Genomic DNA, 23,422 nt, shown 5'->3' on the forward strand with positions numbered 1-23,422 from the left:
CTCTCTCTCTCTCTCTCTCTCTCTCTCTCTCTCTTGCTTTTCTTTGTACAACCTTAGCTGGAGGAAGCCTGGCTGGATGATGAGCACAGTGAGTTCCTGGAGCAGCTGAAGATGGAAATGTTGGAGGAACAGCAGAGAGAGGAGATGGAATTGGCAGCTTTTCAGGAGGAGCAGGAGAGTGAACAGGTCAGACAACAGCAAAGCAGCAACGCTTCGGGTGACTGAAATAACGAGTCAATGACGAGTCTGTGTGGCGTTGTTTTTAGAAATTCTCAGACTTTTCCAGTACAGATAACACCACTACATCAAGGGAGACAAAAAAGCAAAGATTAAATGTAACCTTCGCCCCGTCTGACAGGCTGCAGCGGTCAGTGTGTAATGAATATCATATTGTCAGACTTAGCAATTGCTTTGACTGTATTAGGTTATTATTCACAGTCAATAGTAACCTTTTCCTTGAAATAGCTACAGATCTAGCCTGTGGCGGAGATGAAATCTCAACTTTTCATTGACTTTCTTTGCAAAACTGAGTGAAAACAAGCTTTTGGCCTTTGAAATATGAATAAAAAATAGTGATGATGAATATTTATGGAAGGGGACTGATGAACCATTTGAATCCCAAACATTAGTAATCATGATTTAAAATTCTGTTTTGTTTGGAGGTTAGCATGCTACAAAAATCCATATAAATGTGACTTCAAAGGCAAACAAAAGCAGAGAGGAAACAATCCCTGAAGAAACAGTTACGCACAACAACATGTGGAACCCCTCACAAGAATGCACACGAAGTCTGAACTAAATTACATCGTTTGAGGGACTGCAGTTGTATTTTGTCCTGATTTTCTAATAAAAACAGTAAACCAAACTAATAAAACTTTGTGAATATTTTTACTAAAATTTCGAAGATGCAATGATAACAAAGTTTCCGGTAGGTGCAGTGGATCAGAATATGTTAATGTTTCTGTGGGGTAGAAAACTCACCAAGATTAAAATGTGGCATCATTTTTGTCAAATAATACCTATTATTAATGTGGCATCGTTGATCCATAAAGGGCTTTACGCCTGTGAGCATTAAAAAGAACAGCCCAGCTAGAAATTTGCTAAATGTTAAAATTTGTAAAAAATAAATAAATAAATTAGGGCTGATGGAGAAATTCTGTCCAGATCTCAAAGTGTAAAATAAGAATTATTTGGCTGATACTGACACTGATTTTTGGGTTTATTTTTGCATGTGATGATATGATTATATGTAATGCCCCCCTCCCCAAAAAAAAAGAAAGTATCACTCATTAAACTCATAACTCTTTTTAAACGCATTTCTTATCAATACATAAACAATAACCACATCGCCACAATCGACCTGTGATCAGCTGATGGTAATCATCGAGGCGAATGCCGGCCAGTAATGATACATAGCCAGTACATCGGTGAATTCGTGGTAGAAATGAAAGTTTTTAAGTTATGCGTTCGAAGAATAAAGCAGATTCAGAGAGGGTAACTGAAGAGCCCTCAGATAAAAGTATGTTTGAAGTCCAGTTTAACATGCAGGCGCAGGTCATAAATCAGTGCTACTGGTTGACCTTAAATGCGGCAGAGTTGAAGAGTAAACAGTGAAGGGGAGATTTCATCTGAGATAATTCACTCAATAATATGTTTTCAAATGAATTTGACTCTGGACACACAGGGTTTCAGCGATGATAGGAAACAGTAATCCTTGCATTAATCTTTCATAGACAGAAGTATCACAGTTTTGAACAGGTTTCTATACCTTATAACACTGGGCTTGTGTTGTTTTATTCATTCCAGAGAGCAGAAGACGACAAGCCCACCTGCTCCACTCTGCCTCACCATAAGGAAAGTGTACGGAGTATTAAAGAACGAATGGAGAGCTCAGAGCATAACGTCCTGGCCCACATCCAGAGACGTCTGTCCCAGTGCCTGAGAGACAATCGGGACAAACACCGTACAACCAGCTCCACACAGCTGGAGGACAAAGAGGACGAGGAGGATGAAGAGACTGAGACTGATCGTTTTCAGCAGCTTTTGGAGCTGAAGTGTCAGATTCGTAACAGCGGCGAGTATGATCTGTTCTACAGCCACCGCAGCACTATCGAGTGCAGCATGGGGGAGCAGGGCGGAGTCCAGCATGAGCTGCGCATGCTGAACGAGGAGCTGCGCAGTATCGAGCTTGAATGTCAGAACATCATGCAGGCCCACAAGCTTCGTAAGGGCCAGCAGTCTCCCTCAACAGGCTACTCTGCCCCCTCCACCAAAAACCAAAGCCTTCACCGGGGCGACCCAACAAAGAGTAAGTTAGCAGACATTAATGAGAGGTTGGAAAAATCGGACAAAGACAGCTCCAGTGCCTATAACACGGCGGAGAGCTCACGGAGCACCCCTCTGGCCATGGATCGCTCTCCGGAGCACTCGCTCCAGAGGATGGTTAGCCTCACCAACCAGAGGAATCTCTGCCTGGCCACTGGCCGCTCACTCAACCCGAGCCCCGTACCAGGATGCCTCCCTCCACTCACAGGCAAGAGCAGCAGCCCTGACCACAGCAATCCCTCCGAATCAGACCAGACGCCTCAGGCTGAGGAGGAGAGGAGGGGGAAATTAAGGTCATGTGTTTCCCAAATTCCTTACTTCTCTCCATCCCACAGTTCCCAGCAACGGCAGGCTAACATCCCAGCTCATGCACGCCACTACCAGAGCTACATGCAGCTGATCCAGCAGCGCTCAGCTGTAGAGTATGCCCAGAGCCAGCTCAGCCTGCTCAGTGTCTGTAAAGAGCCTCAGCGGCCCCTTAATGAGCCCAAGATGGAGTGGAAGGTCAAGATCCGCAGTGACGGCACACGCTACATCACCAAGAGGCCTGTGAGAGACAAGATCCTGAGGGAGCGAGCTCTAAAGATTAAAGAAGAGCGTAGTGGTGGAATGACCACAGATGATGATGCAATGAGCGAAATGAAGATGGGGAGGTACTGGAGCAAAGAGGAGAGGAAGCAGCACCTGGTCAGGGCAAAGGAGCAGAGGAAAAGACGGGAGTTCATGCAGCGTAGTCGGCTGGAGAGCTTGAGGGAGAATCCTCAGAGCAGCAGCGAGGGCCGCAAGGAAGTCAGCATTATTGAGCTCAGCCACAAGAAGATGATGAAGAAACGCAACAAGAAGATCCTGGACAACTGGATGACAATCCAGGAGCTGATGACTCATGGTACGAAAGCTCCCGAGGGAGCCAAGGTACACAACGCCTTCCTATCAGTCACTACTGTATAAAATAAACACACTTTCTACCCGTGTGGTACGATATAATTGCCTCGTTCAATGTGGCGTTTTTATGAGGACAATAGGAGTATTTTTCACAGTTTGTAACCCTAAAAGCATTTTGTAAAGAATTTATCAGTCGTGTCATGGCGTTCTCTTCATGTTTCCACTGTTGTTTTTTACTTCACTCAGCAGGAAAAAAAACATTTTTCTATGGAATTATGACAATTTTTATTACTTAACTCTGTATGCTTATTGTCATATCTATGTGGTAACCATATAACTCAAGATAGTTGTATGAGCTTCTTAAGAAAACTTCGATGTCCTTTTGTGTGTACAAACTTGCCAATTGCAAAACCCAGTGGATCAAATGCCTTTCGCTTACAGTGTAACGTTGCTTCAATCAACAACTACCTATCATTTCAGTCAGGAAGGCTCTTAGCTTAGAGGTCCAAATGATATTTGGAGCCACGTCTAAGATGGAGGAGTGTCCAGGGTCACGTGATTGATGGTTTGAAATCAGGATTTAAAAGGCAATTGGCTACCCATTGCAATGCTCGGTACAATATTACTTTCAATACATAATATTACAAATCACAAGGTACTCTCATTTGAAAGTAAGAAGTTACCTTACAAGGTAACTGTTAGAATATAGGAAGTATCTCTACATTTGTGTTTTTTCTCCCAAAATACAACATTCTTAAATTAAAAATGATAATGTTCCCTTGTTTCCTGCAGTTCATAGCCTTGGTATGACCTACTGACCTAGATATGAACCTGGTCACTATGGCAACATTAGCTTACCTTGTAATTGCTGGTTTTGACAGGAATCTTCCACAGTTGACAGAGAATGCGTATCTTTTACAAGGTACTGCTCCACCTCTCTGGGTTGCCTGCGAGCAACATCTGTTTCAGTTAGCATTAGCATGAGCGTTTTTATTTTTGTAGAGGGTTCCATCAGCTTCAGACTTTATTGCAGTGGATTATTATCTTCTCCTTTTCTTTGATGAAATGAGAGCAACACACTTAATGTAGAATCAGACACTGCCACCATTGTAACTATAGGAATTCTATTAGTAATGAGTTATATAACAGCTAAGGACACTGTGCTACAGTTACTCCAAAAACTGAGTCATTTATCTGAATCCCCAGCTCCAAATTTTTCCAGGCCGTGTTTGCTGTACAAACAGATCACTTTCTGTGCAGTAGCTGAAGTTTGAGCGTGCTATTTGTATAAGTGAGACTACAAATAAACCAATCTGCTACCGGCACAATACATCTCAGCTTTTCAGGGACACAAATAATTCCAATTCCAGTCCAAGTCTTGTATAATTTGCTCACTACGGTGTATCCTCAGTTTGAAACTAGCGATCCTTCACAATGCAGGATTTTTTTTCCAAACATCGACAAGAGTTTCGATGATTTTTCGACCAAATCCCTCCACACGACTCGTACTACCACTGTATATGAAATATGGCTATTCCAAATGTGAGGTGTTTGTTGTTTGAAGCAAGGACGACACCAACAAACTCAGCCTAAAAAGGGGAAAACTTTCAACTTATGAACTTGGTAAAAAAGTTTTTTGTGTTTTAGGTATGACGACTGAGGTTTTGAATCAATATCATCAGCAACTTTGTAAAAGCATTTAAAAAAAAAAAAAGCCAGATACCTCATTTCACAGTGCAACTGTAATATTAATTCTATATTTTGTTCACAAGAAACTTTTATTTCCAACAACGCTAAAGAAGATAAGACCAAACAAGAGAAGCTGCTTCCTCGTCAAGACAATAGAACATCAACTCAGAGGCAGAACGTTGCCAGTGCAGCAGCTTCCTGCCTCTTCTGGTTTGTTGTTGATTTAGATGGTGGCAGACTTGCAAATGATTTTAATTTTTTTTTTTTAATTTGCTTAATATTTAGGTTTTTATGTTCTTCATACTATATTCAACTAGATGGACCTGCACATAACTTTTACTTACCAGTATTTTTATATTTCTTTTCCTTCCATGTATGCTTTCACTCAGCATAGCCTTAACAGTGAAAACTGAATCAAGGATACAAACTGTTTTTTTCAACCTGATTTTTCTCGAACAAGCAAAATATCTTTGTATACCTGTGAGCAACAGAGAGGTATTGCTAAACATTTTCATACATTGTATAATTTGTGTTTTTACTAACTGGACACATGCGTAGATATTGTATAGTCGTTACTGAATTGTTTGCAGTCACAGTAAACTCACGTACGGATGATTGCCACTGAGCAGGACTCAGAACACAACATATTCCATCACTGAGAAACTGAATTGGTAAACTTAATGGTCATCCTTTGTTGACGGATGTTAAAGTTCACTTACTTGTAACGTAAACCCTTTCCAAATTCTGAATTTCGAACTGAAATATTGTAAATTTGACATTTCAAACCAATCCCTGTATTTGTTTTGAGTCGATGTCCAATGGTCTAATTTCGAGTAATGCGTAGTTGGCAAATTTGTAGCCAGATGAAATGTGTGACAATGGTGATCTTTGCAAAAGAAATAATAAATTATTGTTTTTTTGGTAAGGCATTGCACAGCATTGTATTTTTTTGTAATGAATTCAGACCATTCATTATGTTTGGTGGTTGTGCTTAGATTTAGCACCTGAACAAGGACACGTGTAAAGGTGATTTAGCTTGAGTTATAACAGTTTCATATCTGTGTGGCTTCGGTGGCAAGGCTCAGAGTTACAGTGGCCATCTAGCAGCTGAGGGGTTGCTGGATCGATCCTCACTGACTGTGTGTCCTTGAGCAAGATGGCGAACCCCTAAATGCTCCGAATGGTTGCCTTGCGCGGCAACCTCCACCATCGGTGTGTGGGTATGAGATGAATACCGCCATAAAAAATGTAAATTAAAAAAATCTTTGTCATTCAAATATCACATTTACTGTTTGCCAGCAGGCCTCCACCACATGGCTTTTGCTGCCTCTGACTTATGCTTGATTTATCGTCGTGTGTTGATGTGCTGATGTGTCTGATGTGCACCTCCCTGAAATGTAACTTCCCAGGATGCTGACATGGACCACAACTCCTGTTACCACTCTGTTTCATTTCCTCTCTGCAGCTCCACATCATTTCCGTCTCTGGTATGAATTCCTTTTGGCATTATGTGCATTGGAGCAAATGTTCACACACAAACTCTCAAACTCCAGCACTATTTGCTCAATTTCAGCTGCCATTTTTGGGGGGGAAATATGCAAGGAATTTCAGCACGGTTGCCTGTAGCCAGCTGGTGTTTCAGCAAGCATCACCCTGCAGAATTATTGCCTACTGCAAGCATCGGTCATGTGGCATCCATGCAGACCCGATGCACGACTATAAATCAAGCTGTGACTGGGCAGTATCAATCAGGTCCCATACCTCTACAACACCTGCTGGACCTTGCCTCCAACCACCTACCACGTATTAACTCAATCTTTTTTTCTGAACACTGTTTTTTGCCAAAGTTAGTAATGGTCTTTTTATACAATACCAATAGCAGATAAATAAGACAGAGAGGAAATTGTTTTGTATCAAAAAGTATCCTGCAACACAAACACAGCAAGAAACTACCAGTTAGCGATCAGTGTTGTGAAGCTCCATGTGAAACTGAATTCCTTCTTCAGTGAGCAGGCATTCACCTCAGATATCTCTCGGAGAGTGACTCGATTTATTCTCCCCTCTATGAATGTGTTACGTTATTATACAGAAGGAGATTTCAATTAAAATAGCCTTCCACTTGGATGGCTTTGTGTTCATTAAAATGTACCAGCCACTTAATCATCTCTATGGCCTCGTCATACACAGGGGAGAGCTACTGGGAGACTCTTGTCAATGTATTATCTTAAGTTGTCATTATTCTGTAATTCGAGTGCTACAGATACTGCCTGAAGACTGCTCCGTGCTGCTATATGGCCGACTTTAAAAGTAGTTGCACTTTGAGAGACGGATCAAATGTCAATCTAATCCTTCCCAGGAGAAAAGCTTGTCATCCATAGACGTGTTTTTCATTGTACATTAATTTCATTGCTCAGAAATTATTGAAAGAATGACCAAAGAAAACCAAGCACTCCATTTGATCAAAGTGAAGAATTTGATGTTTGTTTTATGATGTCAGGGTATCAACTTAAGTGTGATCTACAGACAGTTTACATGCACGATGAGATGAAAGCGTTGGAGTGATGTAAACTGGCCCGTCTCAGCTCAACTGCCCCCAGTGATAAATGATGGACTATCCCATCTAGTTGCAGTAGCCTTGAGAAACCATTATATCCTGTGAGCTCAAGAGTAGAGCTGTGCAGTTACGTCTGGATCCCCCCCGATCAATAATGACGACGAGACTAGAAGCGAGTATGAGCAGGATCCAAATCGAACCATGTGACCAGTGGATGTGATGCAAGTTGAGCCTGAGGCTTGTTTAATGTTACCAGGGCCAGTTGTTCTATTGAATGGTGCTAGGGGGTATCTGGTAGAACACTGCCTAGCATATGTGTCACTGCCTGCCCACTTGGGCTTGGACCCCTAATGAGTGCACGAAATATTTGCACTGCCAGACGAGCTCCTTCAACCGATCAGTGTAACAAAACATGACGCCATCGCGTGTCAGACCCAGTGGGAAGAATAGCAAAAAAAAGTCCTCTATCAGAGTTACACTCTTGCTCTTGTTTAGTCGGAGTTATTCAGTCTATTTATGCAAAAACTGCACCTACAGCCATGTTTATTCTGCTAATATTAACTTTTTCACTTCAAGAGTTGCCATGTTCTGCTCTGTTTTGCCAGTGACCTGATTAACTGTGAGAGCCAATGAGGAGCTCCATTGCTGTTTGGTGTCTGAAAAGGAGTTCGACTGCAGTCCTGATGAGTTCAACTGTCAAAAGTCTGATCTCTCCTGGTGGTTTTAGGAGATCCAGATGCGGGGCTCAACTCTTGTGCTCACAAGTTATGGACAGTCTCACCGAGTTACAGTGGCAGGGGTGTGAAGTGTCTGGTTTCCTAATGTTCCAGACCGGCTCTTTGCAAATAGTTGCAAATTTAAACTCATCTCATGCCGAATCTTTGGTCTAAACTGGCCATTAGAGGCTGTCAATGCCTTCCATTACCATTATAGTCTGATGCACTTAAGTGTCTCCATTTTATTAGTAGCCAGACATTAACATCTAGATTGAAAAAGCAGACTTCTGCCATCCTACTTGTTAATTCTCACATTCTGTACAGACCATTAAAATGCCAATGAAAAGCCACAGAACCTGTGAGTTGTACCAAGCAAACCCAGAACAAGCCTGAGAGCTCGCTAGCCAATTAAGTTCATCCCTGAGCCCTTAATAGACCCAGTCAGGTGTAATTAAAAACGAGTCGGTGACAGCCATGGCATTTGTCAGAGCTACCCAGCAGTTCAAATACCAGTACTGACAGAAATGTCAAATAGATAGCAGTGGCTCATCTACTCTTCAGCCCTCCACACACACACACACACACACACACACACACACACACACACACACACACACACACCATCACCTCTGTTATGAATGTTTGCTGATAACCTTTAGGATTCTCTGAACAGCAAAATCTACAAATTCTCCCCCATTATTCATCCAGGGAGGCCAGTATTTATTGACATACAGATCCACTTCACACTTGATGGTGCAATCACTTCATAGTGCCTCGAATCTCAGAGGCATGTAGCGAATGGTAATTGTCTGGGATCGTGTTTCTCTCCGTGTCACTTTAGAAATTGATGACAGCCTTGATTCTATTATAATGGCTGTGTCGTGTTTGTTGGCCCTATCATGCCAGATGTAGCAGTGTGTAGTTGGGTGTAATGGACAGGCTGCTGCTGCTGAGACAGCTGTTCTCAACTTAAACCCCTAAATCAAGCAGGAGACAAAATGAGTCTGTTGATAGAGGATTATGTTGCCTGAAATCCCTGAATAGCTATAGAGACTCTTTACGTTGATAATGGGTATTTCAAAAATAAGCCCTACTGAAATATTTAACTCACAGTCATTTTATTTTTCTAACACCCGAGTGTACATTCTAAAATCTTTAAAGCTGCGTACACATGATATAAAAGCTGACAAAGCCTGGTAGCCTCTTAAAACTCTCTGAAGTTCCATGGATACCAGTCCAGGTGCAGACTGGATCAGCAGCACACGCAGAGGCGCAAACGGCGCCATTGCACATCAAGAACCTACAACGTCCTGGCCAGAAATCCAGCGGGAGCAGAATTAAAAGAATAGCACTGTGAGCCGCATGGTGAGAAGATTCACTTTGCAATTACATCAACAAGTTTATTTCATAGTCCGTTTACTCTTCATTTCCAGAGTCGCACTAACCTGACACATTAGATGGAGGAACTGTATGGAAAAGGGCAGACACTTTTAAAAACAAAAAAATTGGCAACACCAATAATAATAACTAACAATAATTACTTGTCAAAGTTGGTGGGTAGAAGAGAAAAAAAATGTCTTTTCCACTGAGCCCTCAGTGCTGATCTTTGCCCTTTTCATACTCTCCAGTTTTTATACAGCCGATGCTAACAGATGCTAAACATAGAAGACGCCGCTGTTTAAAAGAGTAATTTTCGCTGTTTTCACACTTAAACACTTTCGATTACTTCCAAAGATGCTGATTCATCTAAAACCATCAGCACAAGGGTTTTCTGTCTGACTAGCAGCCTTACAAGGTAACAGTCACAACATCTCACCGTCAATGAGAAAACGACTGTAAAACGTGATTTACAGTCGCCTGTGAAAATAATACCAAAGTTACAAAAGTTAACAGTTTAGATGATGAGGAGAAAAGTCAAATCTTCTGTTGTCTTAGTATTTTCCTCATCATGGTTCTGTGTTTTCCGACTCTGCCGGATAAATTTGTATCATTATTGGCAAACATCTTTCATTGCCTCCCTGAACCATTTGGACTTTTCTTCTTTCACACCCCCTGTTTTATGCGTCATGGGCTGTTTCATTATCATTCCTCTCCATGCATTAAGGGGCCTATTAAACAAAAACCTGTGAATATTTCAGAGCATAATTAGAGCTCTAATTACAATTCCATTATTCATAAAATGGGTGAATCAAACTGCAATTCCTACCGCAATAGTTTCAAGCATGTACTATTTAGACTGCAATTAGAGTATGTATAAGATTCCCTAAAACAACTGCACTTCAGTACCAGAGATGTTATTGTATATAATTCATGGGCACAGAACTATTGCATGTTTGCAGTTGGAAACAGTCTCGCAGCGGGTTGCTCAGTTCAAAATAGCTTTAATTTTAAGCTTTCAAATTACAAAAAAAACAAAACAAATTAAACTTCTTGAGGGGACGTTTTACACCTGAAAGTCTGCACCACAACCAAATCAAAGTACACATGATACACCAAAGACCATTCTTACATCCTGCTATCATCATCTACGTGGGCTGGGTCTCTGTACTTGACATTGATTAGGTTGGATATCTTTCTTCCTTATTTCCTCTGTTAAAAGGGTTCTTTAGGAAATGTTGCTTCACTCTTACTGAGGATCTAAGGACAGAGGATGTTGTATTATTTACACATTGTAAAGCCCCGCAAGGAAAATTATGCTCTTGGGGTTTCTAAGTAAAATTTGATTGATTGACAGCTGTAAATCTAACATTAGTGTGACTTCAGGTGAGTTCAAATTCAAATGAATGCTTTCGTTTGGCCCAATTACATCATCACTGGCAGGAAAGGAGAAGACAGCAGGCAACACTGGCACCTGCATTCCCTTCTTCTTCTTCTCTAGTTTGACTCCATGGTATAAACCTGTGGGAGAACTGGTCCAAAAGTCTTAACCCCCCACTAGGAAAGAACCAAATTATGATTCTGTTTGATCTGCAAGGCCTCTTCTTTTGATTGGTACTAATCTCAGCTGCATGACATTTATAATATTCTTGCCCTCTCAGAATTGATCCGCTACAGTTATAAGCATTCAAAAACTAACTTCAGCTCATTAAAAAAGCCCCCCCCCCCCCAAAAAAAAAACCCAGAATTGATCTTCTAAATCTAAAAACCGTTAACTGCCAAACTAACTGTTATGTCTGCTGATCGACCTCCAAGGTGGGAGCGATTGAAATGCATGGTCAGCCATCAGCACACTCAGTGTTGTATACAAATGTCAGACCTGCCCCGATGTACATTCATTGCCTCTATGAATGCCATTAACATTCCAGTAAAGTTTCTGTTTTCTGTATTCATGAGCCGAGGGTCAGAGTCCGTATCCAATAGAAGTCACTAATATAATTCTGTCTGTGATTGCCTCACTGAGCTAGAGAATTAATAAATAATGTCAGGCAGCTGGTGCATAAGCTCTGCTTCACTTTTATTACACAATGAAACACTTTCCCCCTCCCATGTTATTTCAGTGTCCGTATAGTTGCCTATTTTGATGAGGGCTCTTTCATTAGTCATGGTGAATTCATCGGTTTCATATGCATGTGTATCATACGATGGAGTCCTGTCATGGAGGTGTTCTGCAAGTGGATTTGTCTGCCTGTTGATTTAATTGTCTCCCTGTATGCTTGCTAATGAAATTGTAAATGTGAAGTGAACTCGTACTTGTGTTTGTACTCCTGTTAATATACAGAGCAGCGTCAAGGTGCTGGGGATTGTTCAATTGTATGACAGGACATCTGCACTGGGAAAATTTCCTTCTGGGTTTCGCTGCAGGTGAGAACCTTAGATGTGTTTTTCAAGCAAAATTGATATTCGATATCAACTGCTATTTGCATATTCTTTGAAGACTGCTGCCTTTTCTATTTTGGGCTGGACGACTGGCCAGAACTTGAAACCGGTTTGTTGATGGGTTGCTTGTGATGGAGGTTGCTCCATTGGTTTGATGTTTGATTGTTTCATCTGAAGCTGCTCTTTAAAAAAAAAAAAATCATTGTTATGTATTTATGTATATTTAAGTTTTCTCAACAAAAGTAATTTGAAGACATTCATCATCAGAATATCTCACTGTGATTAGTTGTCCTGCAGACGTCCCTGGGATATCCTCTAGTCCAAACTCTCTTCACAAAAACAGGGATTTTCCCTGCAACAGAATCCAGGCTGTCCACTCAGACCCAGCTCTGAGGCTCCAGTCCAGGGTGTCCAACTGCGCTGTCATGGTCTGGACCATGTGAAGCTTTAGTTTTGTATACTGGGCAGTTCTGATCTTCGTGTTTCTAGTTTGACGTTTTGTTTTGATTAGTCACGTTCGCTCCTGTTTTACTTTAAAAGCTTATCCTTCTTGTGTCTTTGCGTGCTTTACACTTCCTGTCTTTGATTGTTCCCTGCCTTTTTCAGTCGTTCACCTGTGTCTTGTCAGTTCGTTAGTCCTCGTTAGCCCTGTTCCTTTTGTTTCTCACCTGCCCTCATGTTCTCCCATCTGTTTCTTGTAGTGTCATTATTTGAGTTTCTATTTTAGTATGGTTGTCTGAGTCATTTCTTTTTATCCGGATCCTTATATCACCCTACCTGTTGTGCACTCTTTCCTGCTTTTTAGCCTCCCTAGTTTCCCCAGTGTTCTGTTAGTTTATTTTGGGGATTAAAAGCTTTAAGCTCTTCGCGTCCTGCTTCCTCGCCATTTTAAACATTTTGGTCTGCCTGCCTCACACACGCACCACCAATCAGACAAGAAAGACCTCCAAGGAAGCGGGTAGGGCTGAGCTCCACCACCCTGCTGCTGTCTGTCTTCATGCTCCTGCAAAGACCAGTTCAACAGATAAAAGCAAGAGCTGCCTGGCAAGTCTGTCACAGGTATGTCACTGTTCCTCACTGTAGGGTTGTTTGGTTGGGCTTTGTGCAGTAACTTTTGAATAGAATAGGGTGATGATCATTACACACATCGTGTATATAACTGCCTAATCCTGGGTCCACCACAGAAAACTGCACGAGTATTCTAGACACTCCCACTGACCAAGTTTTCAAAGATCAAGCACAGTCCAGCCTATAATAGGATTTGACCTAGTTTTGATCATATATCATTTGAAGTTTTTTTTTTTTTGGAGTATCACTGGCGAGGACACAATAAAGCGCTGTTTGAAACTTCTGATGAAGATAATCTGCATTAGCTTTTGAAGTACACTGAACCAGGTGAGGTTGGTGAAGCTCTGAGGGATTAAACCACTGCAAAAGGGGGGCTGATGCAGTTGACTGCACAACAGAGCCTCTTTCTCACAGCGGCTGACCTTGAGGCTGGACTACGCCATTATACTTTATTACCGTAGGTTACAGAAGTCTGTGCAGGCTTTATGATACATGGCTACTGATTTGATAGTGCTTTGCAGACCATTTGACAGTGCTGAGTTTTATAATGAAAAAAAAAAGACTATGATGGAGAGGTGGCTATAGCCTCCATGATAACTGCTTGTGTTTCAAATTGCCTTTGGTGTCAAAAAGTAAAGTTAGGGGTGACTTGAGTTGGTCACCTGAGTAACTCCTCACAATGGAGCTCACACATGCGCACACACACACAATACTCTATGTCTCCCCTCCCCTGCCCCGTCTTTACTCTCTTCTCTACATAAGAAGAAGCTGCAGCTATTAAGTTGTCCCATACAGTGTGGTTAAGGAACAGTTGTATTTGGAGGGAATGTGGAGCTTCATAGATAGAATTTGGAACAATGCAGTAGTTATAATATCAGGTGGAGCAGTAGAATACTTCTGGGAACAACATGCGCCAGAACATGTCACGATACCGTGATTGCCAAAATAAGCGATACATCACTGTCATCCCTATCTTCTGTTTAAAAAAACAAAACAGCATTACAGTGGATGGAAGGCCTCCATCTGCTGCTTCACTGATAAGTGCTAGCTGACTTTGCTGCCTGTTTGAGAAAATAAGGATGACCTGAACACTTCAGCTGGACCCCATGTAGCTGTATTAAAAAGATAAAAAATAAAAGTGCTCTGTGAGGGGACTAGAGATGTGAATGAGGGGCTTTTGTGACTGAACATGTCAGCTGCATTTACCAACGAGGAAAAAAAAAAAAAAAACAGGCCTGTTTTATTTAGAATGCCAGAATCGAAGGGCTGAGCTTATTGACATTTTGTAATGAGGAAGCAAGTCATGAGACCGGGCTGTTCCATGAAATAGTGGAAAGAGTCATGAAAAAAACTGGAAAGGAGCCTGTAGTAATGTAAATACCATATACAGCAGAGGGCAGATGTGAGTTTGAGCTTGGCTAGCAATAAGCAAGCAAATAGTTTCTTTTTGGTCAGACTTTTTAGAATAAAGCTCTTGCAGCCAGCGTGGAAATGACGATGATAGTAAAACAGGGGTGTTTTCATTTTTGAAGGTAAAATCAGTCCACTGGGAAATGATTTGTTACCAGCTGATCCAGGATAATTTCATACAAGGCAGACAAATAATTGAAAGATTTGGCATTATTACTTTGTAGGCTTGAGAGCAATTGAAAGTTGGTCGCTCAGTTGTGTCATATCTTTTGAAGGGATTCAAAGTTATCGTGTATGAAAAAATTCTTCTCAGGATTTGAATCGTTCGTTTTCTTTTGATGCATTATTTGAACCATCTGGCGCAGTGGTTTGGGTTTTATACACGGAATTATTATCTACCCTTCAGCTCGGAGCTCCTCAGGTGTGCCTCCTGCTCTTCAGGCACCTGGGGATACAAGCACAAAAGAACAAAGAATTCTCATAAAGTATGGAAAGTTATGAGTGTCCCCTGCTGCCTTGCAGTGTAATCAATTAGAATTGCCTGTGAAGAGCAGTAATATTCATGCATATGGAAGACCGGTGAACATGTAGTCACTACAAAGTAGGTTAATATCATTATCTGTAGTGCCTGGGATGCAGTTTTGACCAGCACTCCCACTAACTGGTAACATCTGTTTCAGCAAATCTCCGACCAGGACATCTGAAAACGTCCGACTCTGATCAGCTGCCTTCGGTGACCAACTTAATCAACTGGTATGAGCGCCAGCCAGTAAAACCCAGTCATGAGTCTGCTTTGCTATCTTGTTCTTCATTACCACTAAATTATTTCACTTCTCTGTAAAGGTAAACAATGTACCCACATCGCCTTGACATTATTTTCACTGAACATACTGAGAGGAAGATGACGCTTATGGAAGTTGGACGGTGTCTCCGTAACACATTTGTGTGTAGCTGGAAATTAGACTGATACCTGAGGGAGGGAGGAAGAAACTAATTGAGACTGCAGCAATCTCATTCTTCCAGTTGTTCATCAAAGCTTGTGACCAAAGGTGAGTACTTGAACATAAATTAACAAGATCACATTTAGAGGTTCAACCCAAACTCATGCTGATGAAGTTGGTGCGTTTTTGTTTCCTGCAGTAGGAGTGAACACCCAAATTGAACAGACCTACGTGAAAATATACACTCCTATTTTGGTGCTTTTGAGTTTACTGATTCAAGATGTAGAACACGGACCAAAATCCTGATCTGTCTGCACTTCACTTAAAGGGAACCCGTTAACATAGTAAGACAAGTGTAATGTTTTATTGACTCTCTTGCCAGGAACCGTCAACACTGTTGGAACATGTCGCTATTCAGATAAAAGAAAAATGGATGCCCCACTGCAGGCTTTATGGTGCACACGGGCTGCGTTTGCTGTACAGCATCCTATTATTTGATAAAATAGACCAGTATTGTAGGGTACTATATGAATGGTAACCCTCTCTAATATTTTCTCATTCTATTGCACAGTCCTTTATCTCCCCCTCACACATGCGCATGTTCACCTCATATTATTATAAAAAGGTCTTGTAGGCATATATGAAAATTGGATTTCATTCAACAGTGGAAGCTGAATGGCTTGTCTAATATTTCTTTGATGATCTGAGACACAGAGGGACCTGATAGTCATTCATGTGTGGTCATATTCTTGGACTAATGCTTTGCATTAAATCTACCGATGATCCAAAGGGCTAAATATTTCCTTCAAATATGAACCCTCCTGTTTAATTTCCTATGTTTGCCCGTTTCTGATGAGGATCAGACAAAAAGTACATCCGAGTTTCTGTGCAGAAAGGCACAGATCAGTCGTGCTGACAGTACTGAATGTGTGATGGTCAGAGGAAGCAAAGACAAAGGCAAAAGGTACTGATTCAACTGCTTTACTCGACTGAGTACAACTGAAATAAGGCTGTGCCATATAATCGTCCATATGTAATATAGTTACAAATCCCTCTATCCATTCTCTACTGCTTATCCTGTTAAGGGTCATGGGGGGGCTGGAGCCTATCTAAGCAGCCTTTGGGTGAGAGGCGGGGTTCACCCTGGATGGGTCACCAGTCCATCACAGGGCCAACACATGTAGACAGACAACCATTCACACTCACAGCCACACCTACGGTCAATTTAGAGCAGGGGTGTCAAACTGGTCCAGTAAAGGGCCGGTGTGGCTGCAGGTTTTCATTCCAACTGAACAAAAGCAACACCTGAATCTACTTAAATCAATCAAGCTGTGTGGACACAGCTTGATTGATTTAAGTAGTAGGTTTGACACCCCTGATTTAGAGTATCAATCAGCCTCGTCCCCTCTTGATGTCTTTGGACTGTGGGAGGAAGCTGGAGTACCAGAGAGAACCCACGCAGGAACAGGGAGAACATGGAGACTCGCATAGAAAGATCCCGTGCTGGAGCCGCGGCTCGAACCTGTAACCTTCTTGCTGTGAGGTGACAGTGCTGACCACTGCACCATTGCACAACATGCCGCCCAATTACAAATCCTTGTACGAATTTCTTTTTTTTTTAATATTGTGCCTCTATTCAATATGTCCTACTTAAAGATCATACTAAATAAGTATTATGAGTGTACAATGTACCAAAACTGGTAAATATGAACTTGTGCCAATGTCCAAGTCTGCTGTTACTGTCAGCAACAGAACTTGACCCAATGTAACTCATCAGTAGTAATTAAACCCAGACCAAAGGGTCCAGATGTAGAGGACTGTTGGGCGTGACGAGCACCGACACAGATGCAAAGGATCTTTTTGTTTTGTCTTGGTGTATTTTTGCAGTTGTATCAGTTGGCCCTAAGCTTGATTCGCAGTACGGACAGTATCAGAAACTGGAACAAAAAGTTTTTGCTGGTTTGATGTTAATAAGATTATCTGCAGATTTTCAATGTATTTTGTGGAGAACCTTTGCATGGATAAGACTTGCGCTGTTTTGCGGAATTTAAAAGGCACTACAGAAATGGAGGGAAATACACATGCAGACAGAGAATGGCTACACCGCCGAAGTTGACAACACAATACATCAACTAAGACCCTGAATTTGATGTCGGCGCTGATGGATGTCAATTTATACACAATGTCAGTGGTTCAACATTTGGTTTTGCATGAAGGTTTCAAGAGATAAATCAAGGTTTTTGATGTTGTTTTTTTGGGGGGGGACAATCAGTTCACGCTTGTGATGACACTGCCTTCATTTGAGAGATTTAGTCTTTTCTCCCCACAAGCTGTAGGTGCACAAGCCTAGTAGAAGTATGGTGTTAATATACCTTGAGATTCACCTGCAATACATTTGATGTGTCCCATTTTACAAGGGACTTGCAACACTGGTCTTAGTATGATAGTGAGATAAATATTGTAATAATAATCCTGTGCGTGTGTGTGTGTGTGTTTCCCCACACAGGAATGTAATATATTTCCCCAAATGTTGTTATTTGGATTTTCTATTCATTCCCCTACTGGTCTTGTCTTCCTTTGTCACTTCTACAAAAATATATGGACAAACAGATTTTATTATCTACAACAACCTTACTTGTAATTTGTGAGCAGTATCCTACAACCATAAACTTCTCAAACACACAACTGCAGCTCATGAGAGGCTGGCAGCAGTGGAACCTGGCAATGTGAGGATATATTAACTTAAACATTTCCAAAGGCTAGAATGGACGTAATGAAAGCAATTTGGTGATAAACAGGTGTGATAAGTGCCAAGGAAGTGACATGGCATCATTCAGCTTCAACAAATTCATTAGACATATCAGCCACCAAGCAGATGTCCACCTGTGTCTCCTACGGTGTGATGGCCATTCTAGCTCACAGTCCGTTCATTCCACTGCTGGATATTAATCTCCTACAGGCCTTGAAACTACTGTGAACTGGCAGGCAAACTTATGAATATTGTCAAAATTGGAAATATGACACTAATCACAAACTGTATTTGCTCTGCCCCAAATGAATCCAGAGATTAATAACCTATGACAGATTGCTTTGACAAATGCTAAGAAGCTGACTTGTCCCCATTGTTGATGAGAAGTCAGTGGAGCCTCATGAATGGTGCAATAATACTTCAGACTCGGCCGCATTGCGTCTCCGCAGCTGATTTGCTGTATGCATTATAGAGTTCATAGTGTGGTGAAATGGAAAGCATTTGGCAAATAAAAAGCAATGGATTCTATCTCCCGTTGTAACAATGCAAACATGGCGGCTGATGATCAATTCTTGCAAAGCTGAATGACCTTCAGCTACCCTGAGATGGAGCCTGACATAACCATGCATCACTAGCCGTCACCAGCTATTTACATTTGGCTTCATGCTCAAATGCCAAGGGATGCTATGAGACTGTAATAGCTAACATTTTTACCAGGCCATGTCAGGGGGATTTACAACATCTGCAAAAAAGGCCAATCTTTTTATGCGGGTGCTGCTTAGCTTATAATGCAAACAATATTTCAAAAGTGCTCTCGTCTCCCATGTAGGGTAAAACAAGCATGTTGCCCCGCTATCTACCACAAATGGTGGGCCTTCCCTCGGACAAAACCTGGCATGACCCACCTTTTAAGGACGCACAACATTCCCTCTGCTGTATTTTTTATTTTGTGTTTTGTTTCGTGTGTTTTTTTTTTTTTTTGTAATTTCCTATGCTGATCGATTCAGCAAACATTGTGAATGAGAAGCATTTCAAAGATTTGAAAAAGCCCCTAAAGCAAATTATATTTTCTTTGTTTTGTCATCATGAAGGCAAAAGAAGAGACTTGAGCAGAACTGGGAAAATATAAATATCAGACTGAGGCAGAGTTCTTGCAAAAATGACAAATCTATATTGTCTTGCATAGGGATGGGAATTGATACGATTTTTATGATTTTGATTCTGCTTAATGAATTAGTTCTTTATGGTTCTCTTATCGGTTCTCATTTGGGAAGAAAAAAAGAGAAGCTAACAGTCAGAATCTCTCTCGTCATGGTCGTCTAGATGTAATGCTCGAGAAGGCATTCACTTAAAGTTAACCGTTAATAATAGCAGGTTTAACAATGAGGCACATGGCGCTAACATGATAGGCAGTCTGAATTGGTTAGTTCCTTGCAGTATTAACAGCAGAGGACATGCTAACGTTGCATGCATTCACTCCAGAGCAGATCGAAAACGTGACATTCATTCAAAGTTATCGCATGCTGTTCGTGCAAATGTTTCTGCATATTGGTAGTATTTCCTCCCTTTGATGAAATATCCCCTTTGCAAGTATTGCAAGTTGCCCTGTTGTCATACTTTCTCATGAAATGTAACCAAACTTCCAAGCATTTGTGCCGCTTGGGCGCCATGTCTCCTGTTGGCTGCACTGGTGAATGACATTGCCATGCACATTGTTAGCGTAAGGAACACAACGTCCGTGGTGACATCATTCGCGCCCACTGGACTTGATAATCATTGCCAATTTTGCAAACGATTCCATGGAATTGAAACACTGGGAACCGGTTCTCAACAAGAATCGGTTGTTGATTCTCGTGCATCCTCTCTTTATATTACTGGCTTCTGGATGCTTACATAGGATCAAAAATACATCATATGATCCCCACAGTCAACTGTTAAGCTAAACTAGCTTAATATTGCTGTTATACATAACTTCAGACTCCAAATTCACTAAAATGATCCATCTTGAGTAGCTTTTAGTTTCTGACTCTTGAAAATAGGTAACAAAACAAAAAACAAAAAAACCTCCCCGTAAACTACTGGATCTCTGAAGCATATTTAACTAAATCACATTCATTTTATAACAATATTCAGCATGCACTGACTGTTACAAAGAAAATGTAGTCGACCATCAACAGGAACAGGCAGTAGTTGTCAATATGTCAGAAATTCAACAACATTCAGAACTAAATAGGCCAAAAACAATAAATTCACCTGTCAATCCTAATCTGTGTGATCCTGTTGCTGTCAGCCTGTATCAGCTTTCCTCGCCACAACATTATTTGAAGACTAAACATGCATGCTAACTGTGTTCTGATGTGTTTTGTCTGCCTTCACCAGTCGTAATTGGCAGAAAGTGTCACATTTCACACTTTCTCACGTTGCTGGTTTGTCAATCATCCCGGTTTGAGTGGTGTGCGACAGCGAGGGGAAACAATCCACAGCTACGATTGGTCAAAACCTCCTAATTTTGCTTTTCAGTATGCAATTTTTTTTGCTGCTGCATCTCACTGTTCGCCCCGAATACTGCACACACACACACCGACACGTGAAGCACATCCTGAGCATTTTGCACAGTTGCGAGTGACAAACTACATTCTCATATTCATACAAAATTTCCTGCAGATTTACACTTTCTGCTGCTAATAATCTCATATTCCAGTATATCTATTTTACATCCAAATTCCAGTGTGAATCAGGTTGAATTGGGGGAGGGGCGGGGGTCATTACATCTCCAAATCTAATGTCATTTTGTTCACAGAACAATAGGTTGGCGTGGTGGGCTTTACAGAAATGTTTTCATTGTCTATGAAGTATTTCATTCTCCCCTCCAGGAGCACCCTCACTATCTCCCTTTATTATATTGCAAGAATGATAACAGACATATGCCTCCAACACGGGACACCCCAGTTTTGTCGATATAAAGTCAACCTCGTCGTGAGCAGCGAGATCTTTGATGGAAGGCCATAAAATATGAATTTCACAACAGCTATCTGGGGCTCTCCGTTATTTGACGTGGGCTGTCAGCCTTCTAATAATCTCCCTGGGTTTTGTCTCACTTGTGTGTCCCCATTGAGGTGCCTGTAATCTCCTTCATTATTAATCTCACGGTGCAAAAATGTCATGCCGGCAGCCTGGGTGCACTCTGCATCATTTAATTCTTGTTTACCAGTCTCTCGCTTTCGCCCCAGTGAAGCCGGCTGCTACTGCCACAGCAGCAGGATTCCCCATAAAGAAAAGTCTTTTCATTCTGTCAGGAGACAGAGAATTTGCATTGAGATCTATAGTCTTCTCCCTGCCACACACCCATCTTATCATTCCCCTAATGGATCACAACAGCCATTGTGCCTTGCATTTGAGTGTGTGCGCGTGGGGGGGGGCTTGTTTGTGGCAACTGTTTGTCTGAAGATACCTTCAAAACCCCCTTGAGGAAAACTTCTAAGCTGATTTTACCCTCCTGTTACATGTCCTACTTCCTGCCCCCCCCCCCCCCCGCCCTATCTTTTTCCACATCCCCCAGACTGCTGCAGCTTTAATGTGACATCACAGGCTTGTGTACCTGGCCAGGACCCCCAGTGGAGTGAATGGAGATGGAGCTTTGCTGTTTTTGTGTGTGGTTTTTGTGTGATTTCCCTGGGTTTGGTGGATTGAGGCTGTGGCAGACTGGAGCAGAAGGTGGCTGGTAGAGACAGAGGGGTTTAGGAAGCCATGATAGCGAGTGCTGCCGGATTTCAGCCTGGTAAAATCAAATTGTCCTGAAGACTGATGGCTTCTCAACCAAAATCGGACAATCACAGATAATGAAATGCGCATGTGTACCGTATTTACTCTTGGCCCGATCCTTACCCATGTCAGTCTTGTCCAGCCAGGAGTATTTCCTGCCTGGACAAGACTGACATGGGTGGAAGCCTGATCTCCTGTGCTGGTTGGGGGGCTGCAGGCAGCAGAAATGTTCTTGGGAGCATTTCTGATGCTCTGGAGCTTCAAGCATTCTCCTGTCACCTGATTCAATATCGGTGAGTTCAGTTTTTTCTGTCCCCAAATAGTCAATCTTTACACCACGTTACCGTAACTTTCCTCCACTACAGTATATTAGAGCCAATGATGAGAGAAACTGAGACTCAATGAAACAATCAGTGCAAATAAAACAAACCAAAAGATTTGATTCTCTTACGATTTACCAAAGATAAAAATTCAGTAGACTTTAGATTAAAGACAAACATTGTTAGTTCGTTTCCATTATGTGTGCATATGTATCACTACTGAATAGAAAAAAATTGTTTCTTCTCCTCAACATTATATCCTCATCGGTGTAAATTTAGCTGCAGAGGTAAAAGCTTTGTGTCCCGCTGTCCTCAACATCAAATATTCCAGCAGTATACTTTTGACCTAAATTGGTCTTTAGGTGGCGGTACTGTGGCACAGGTGGTGGTGGTATGAACGCAGCTTTAGGATTAAGACAGCAGTGCTGTCAGGAGGTCCTGACGGAGCTGAAATCTGAGGTTGCGCATGTCTGAGAGTACACGTGTGTACCGTGGAGGCCCTGGCAGTTCACTGGGCCTGTATATTAGCTCCCACCAGCTGTTCTTCCTTATATGCCAACTCCTCCTTTGTTTGCTGACAGGCTCATTGGCAGCTGCATGTGAGATGGGGAAAGGCACCTGTCAGAATTATACATGTGGTCTCAGCAGCTCCACAACCTCACAACAGATGGAGAATCCTGGAAAATGTGGCCTGTGTGCATCGAAACTCTTATTTTGGCATTTATTCTGCACACACAGCGCTGGCATGTGCCACATGGACATGGGAATTAGGGTTTGCATAGAGGGTTAAAGTGATCTCATCAGTCACATATCGGTTTTCAAACGCACCTGTTCCACTGATTCCACTGCGCTCCAGACTGAGCACCACGATCGCAGTTCTGGGTGAGCCAAAATCATTTTGGCAGGTTCTTTTAATTACAGAAGTTAATACTGTTTGCCTTTTTTATTAGTTCTATCCAAGTGGTTGTTTTGATTCAACACGAGTGATTGATACGCTGCGGCCAGTGTGACAGTCTTGCTCTGAAATCCTTTCAAGCGGGGTCCGCTTTTATTAAATGTGACAGTTTGTATTAATTGCGCTTGGCATTAAGTAAAGTGCAAAATCCTTTGTGAAGGATAATTACAAAAAAGACAAAGATCTTGACGTGCAGGTTCCATTCAGGACCATTACAGGCTGTCAGCTTTAAGAA

General features: G+C 41.8%; 1 protein-coding gene and 1 long non-coding RNA gene across 7 annotated transcripts in view; both read left to right on the forward strand.

Moving 5' to 3' along the window:
• The window catches only part of LOC147259160 (PDZ domain-containing RING finger protein 4), a 114,127-nt gene extending 108,317 nt beyond the window's left edge, over positions 1 to 5,810 (forward strand). For both annotated transcript variants that reach the window (XM_086209448.1, XM_086209449.1), the window contains 2 exons: positions 58 to 186; positions 1,807 to 5,810. In XM_086209448.1, coding sequence (XP_086065574.1) covers positions 58 to 186; positions 1,807 to 3,273 — 1,596 coding nt within the window. In that variant the 3' untranslated portion in view covers positions 3,274 to 5,810. The remainder of the gene's footprint in view (positions 1 to 57; positions 187 to 1,806) is intronic.
• A 6,841-nt stretch (positions 5,811 to 12,651) lies between these two features.
• On the forward strand, positions 12,652 to 22,020 carry LOC147259161 (uncharacterized). Of its 5 annotated transcripts, none has more exons than XR_015116835.1 (4): positions 12,652 to 13,041; positions 15,141 to 15,213; positions 15,304 to 15,509; positions 21,710 to 22,020. It is a non-coding gene; the product is annotated as an uncharacterized LOC147259161 (long non-coding RNA). The 5 variants fall into 5 exon arrangements; XR_015116834.1 differs by lacking the exon at positions 21,710 to 22,020 and adding an exon at positions 17,908 to 18,031; XR_015116833.1 differs by lacking the exon at positions 21,710 to 22,020 and adding an exon at positions 15,784 to 16,173.
• Positions 22,021 to 23,422: the final 1,402 nt, after the last annotated feature.

This window comes from Aulostomus chinensis, chromosome 7, assembly GCF_037954235.1.
Source record: "Aulostomus chinensis isolate RoL2024-O1b breed Wild chromosome 7, RoL_Achi_v1.0, whole genome shotgun sequence".
In the NCBI taxonomy this organism is placed as follows: Eukaryota; Metazoa; Chordata; class Actinopteri; order Syngnathiformes; family Aulostomidae; genus Aulostomus; species Aulostomus chinensis.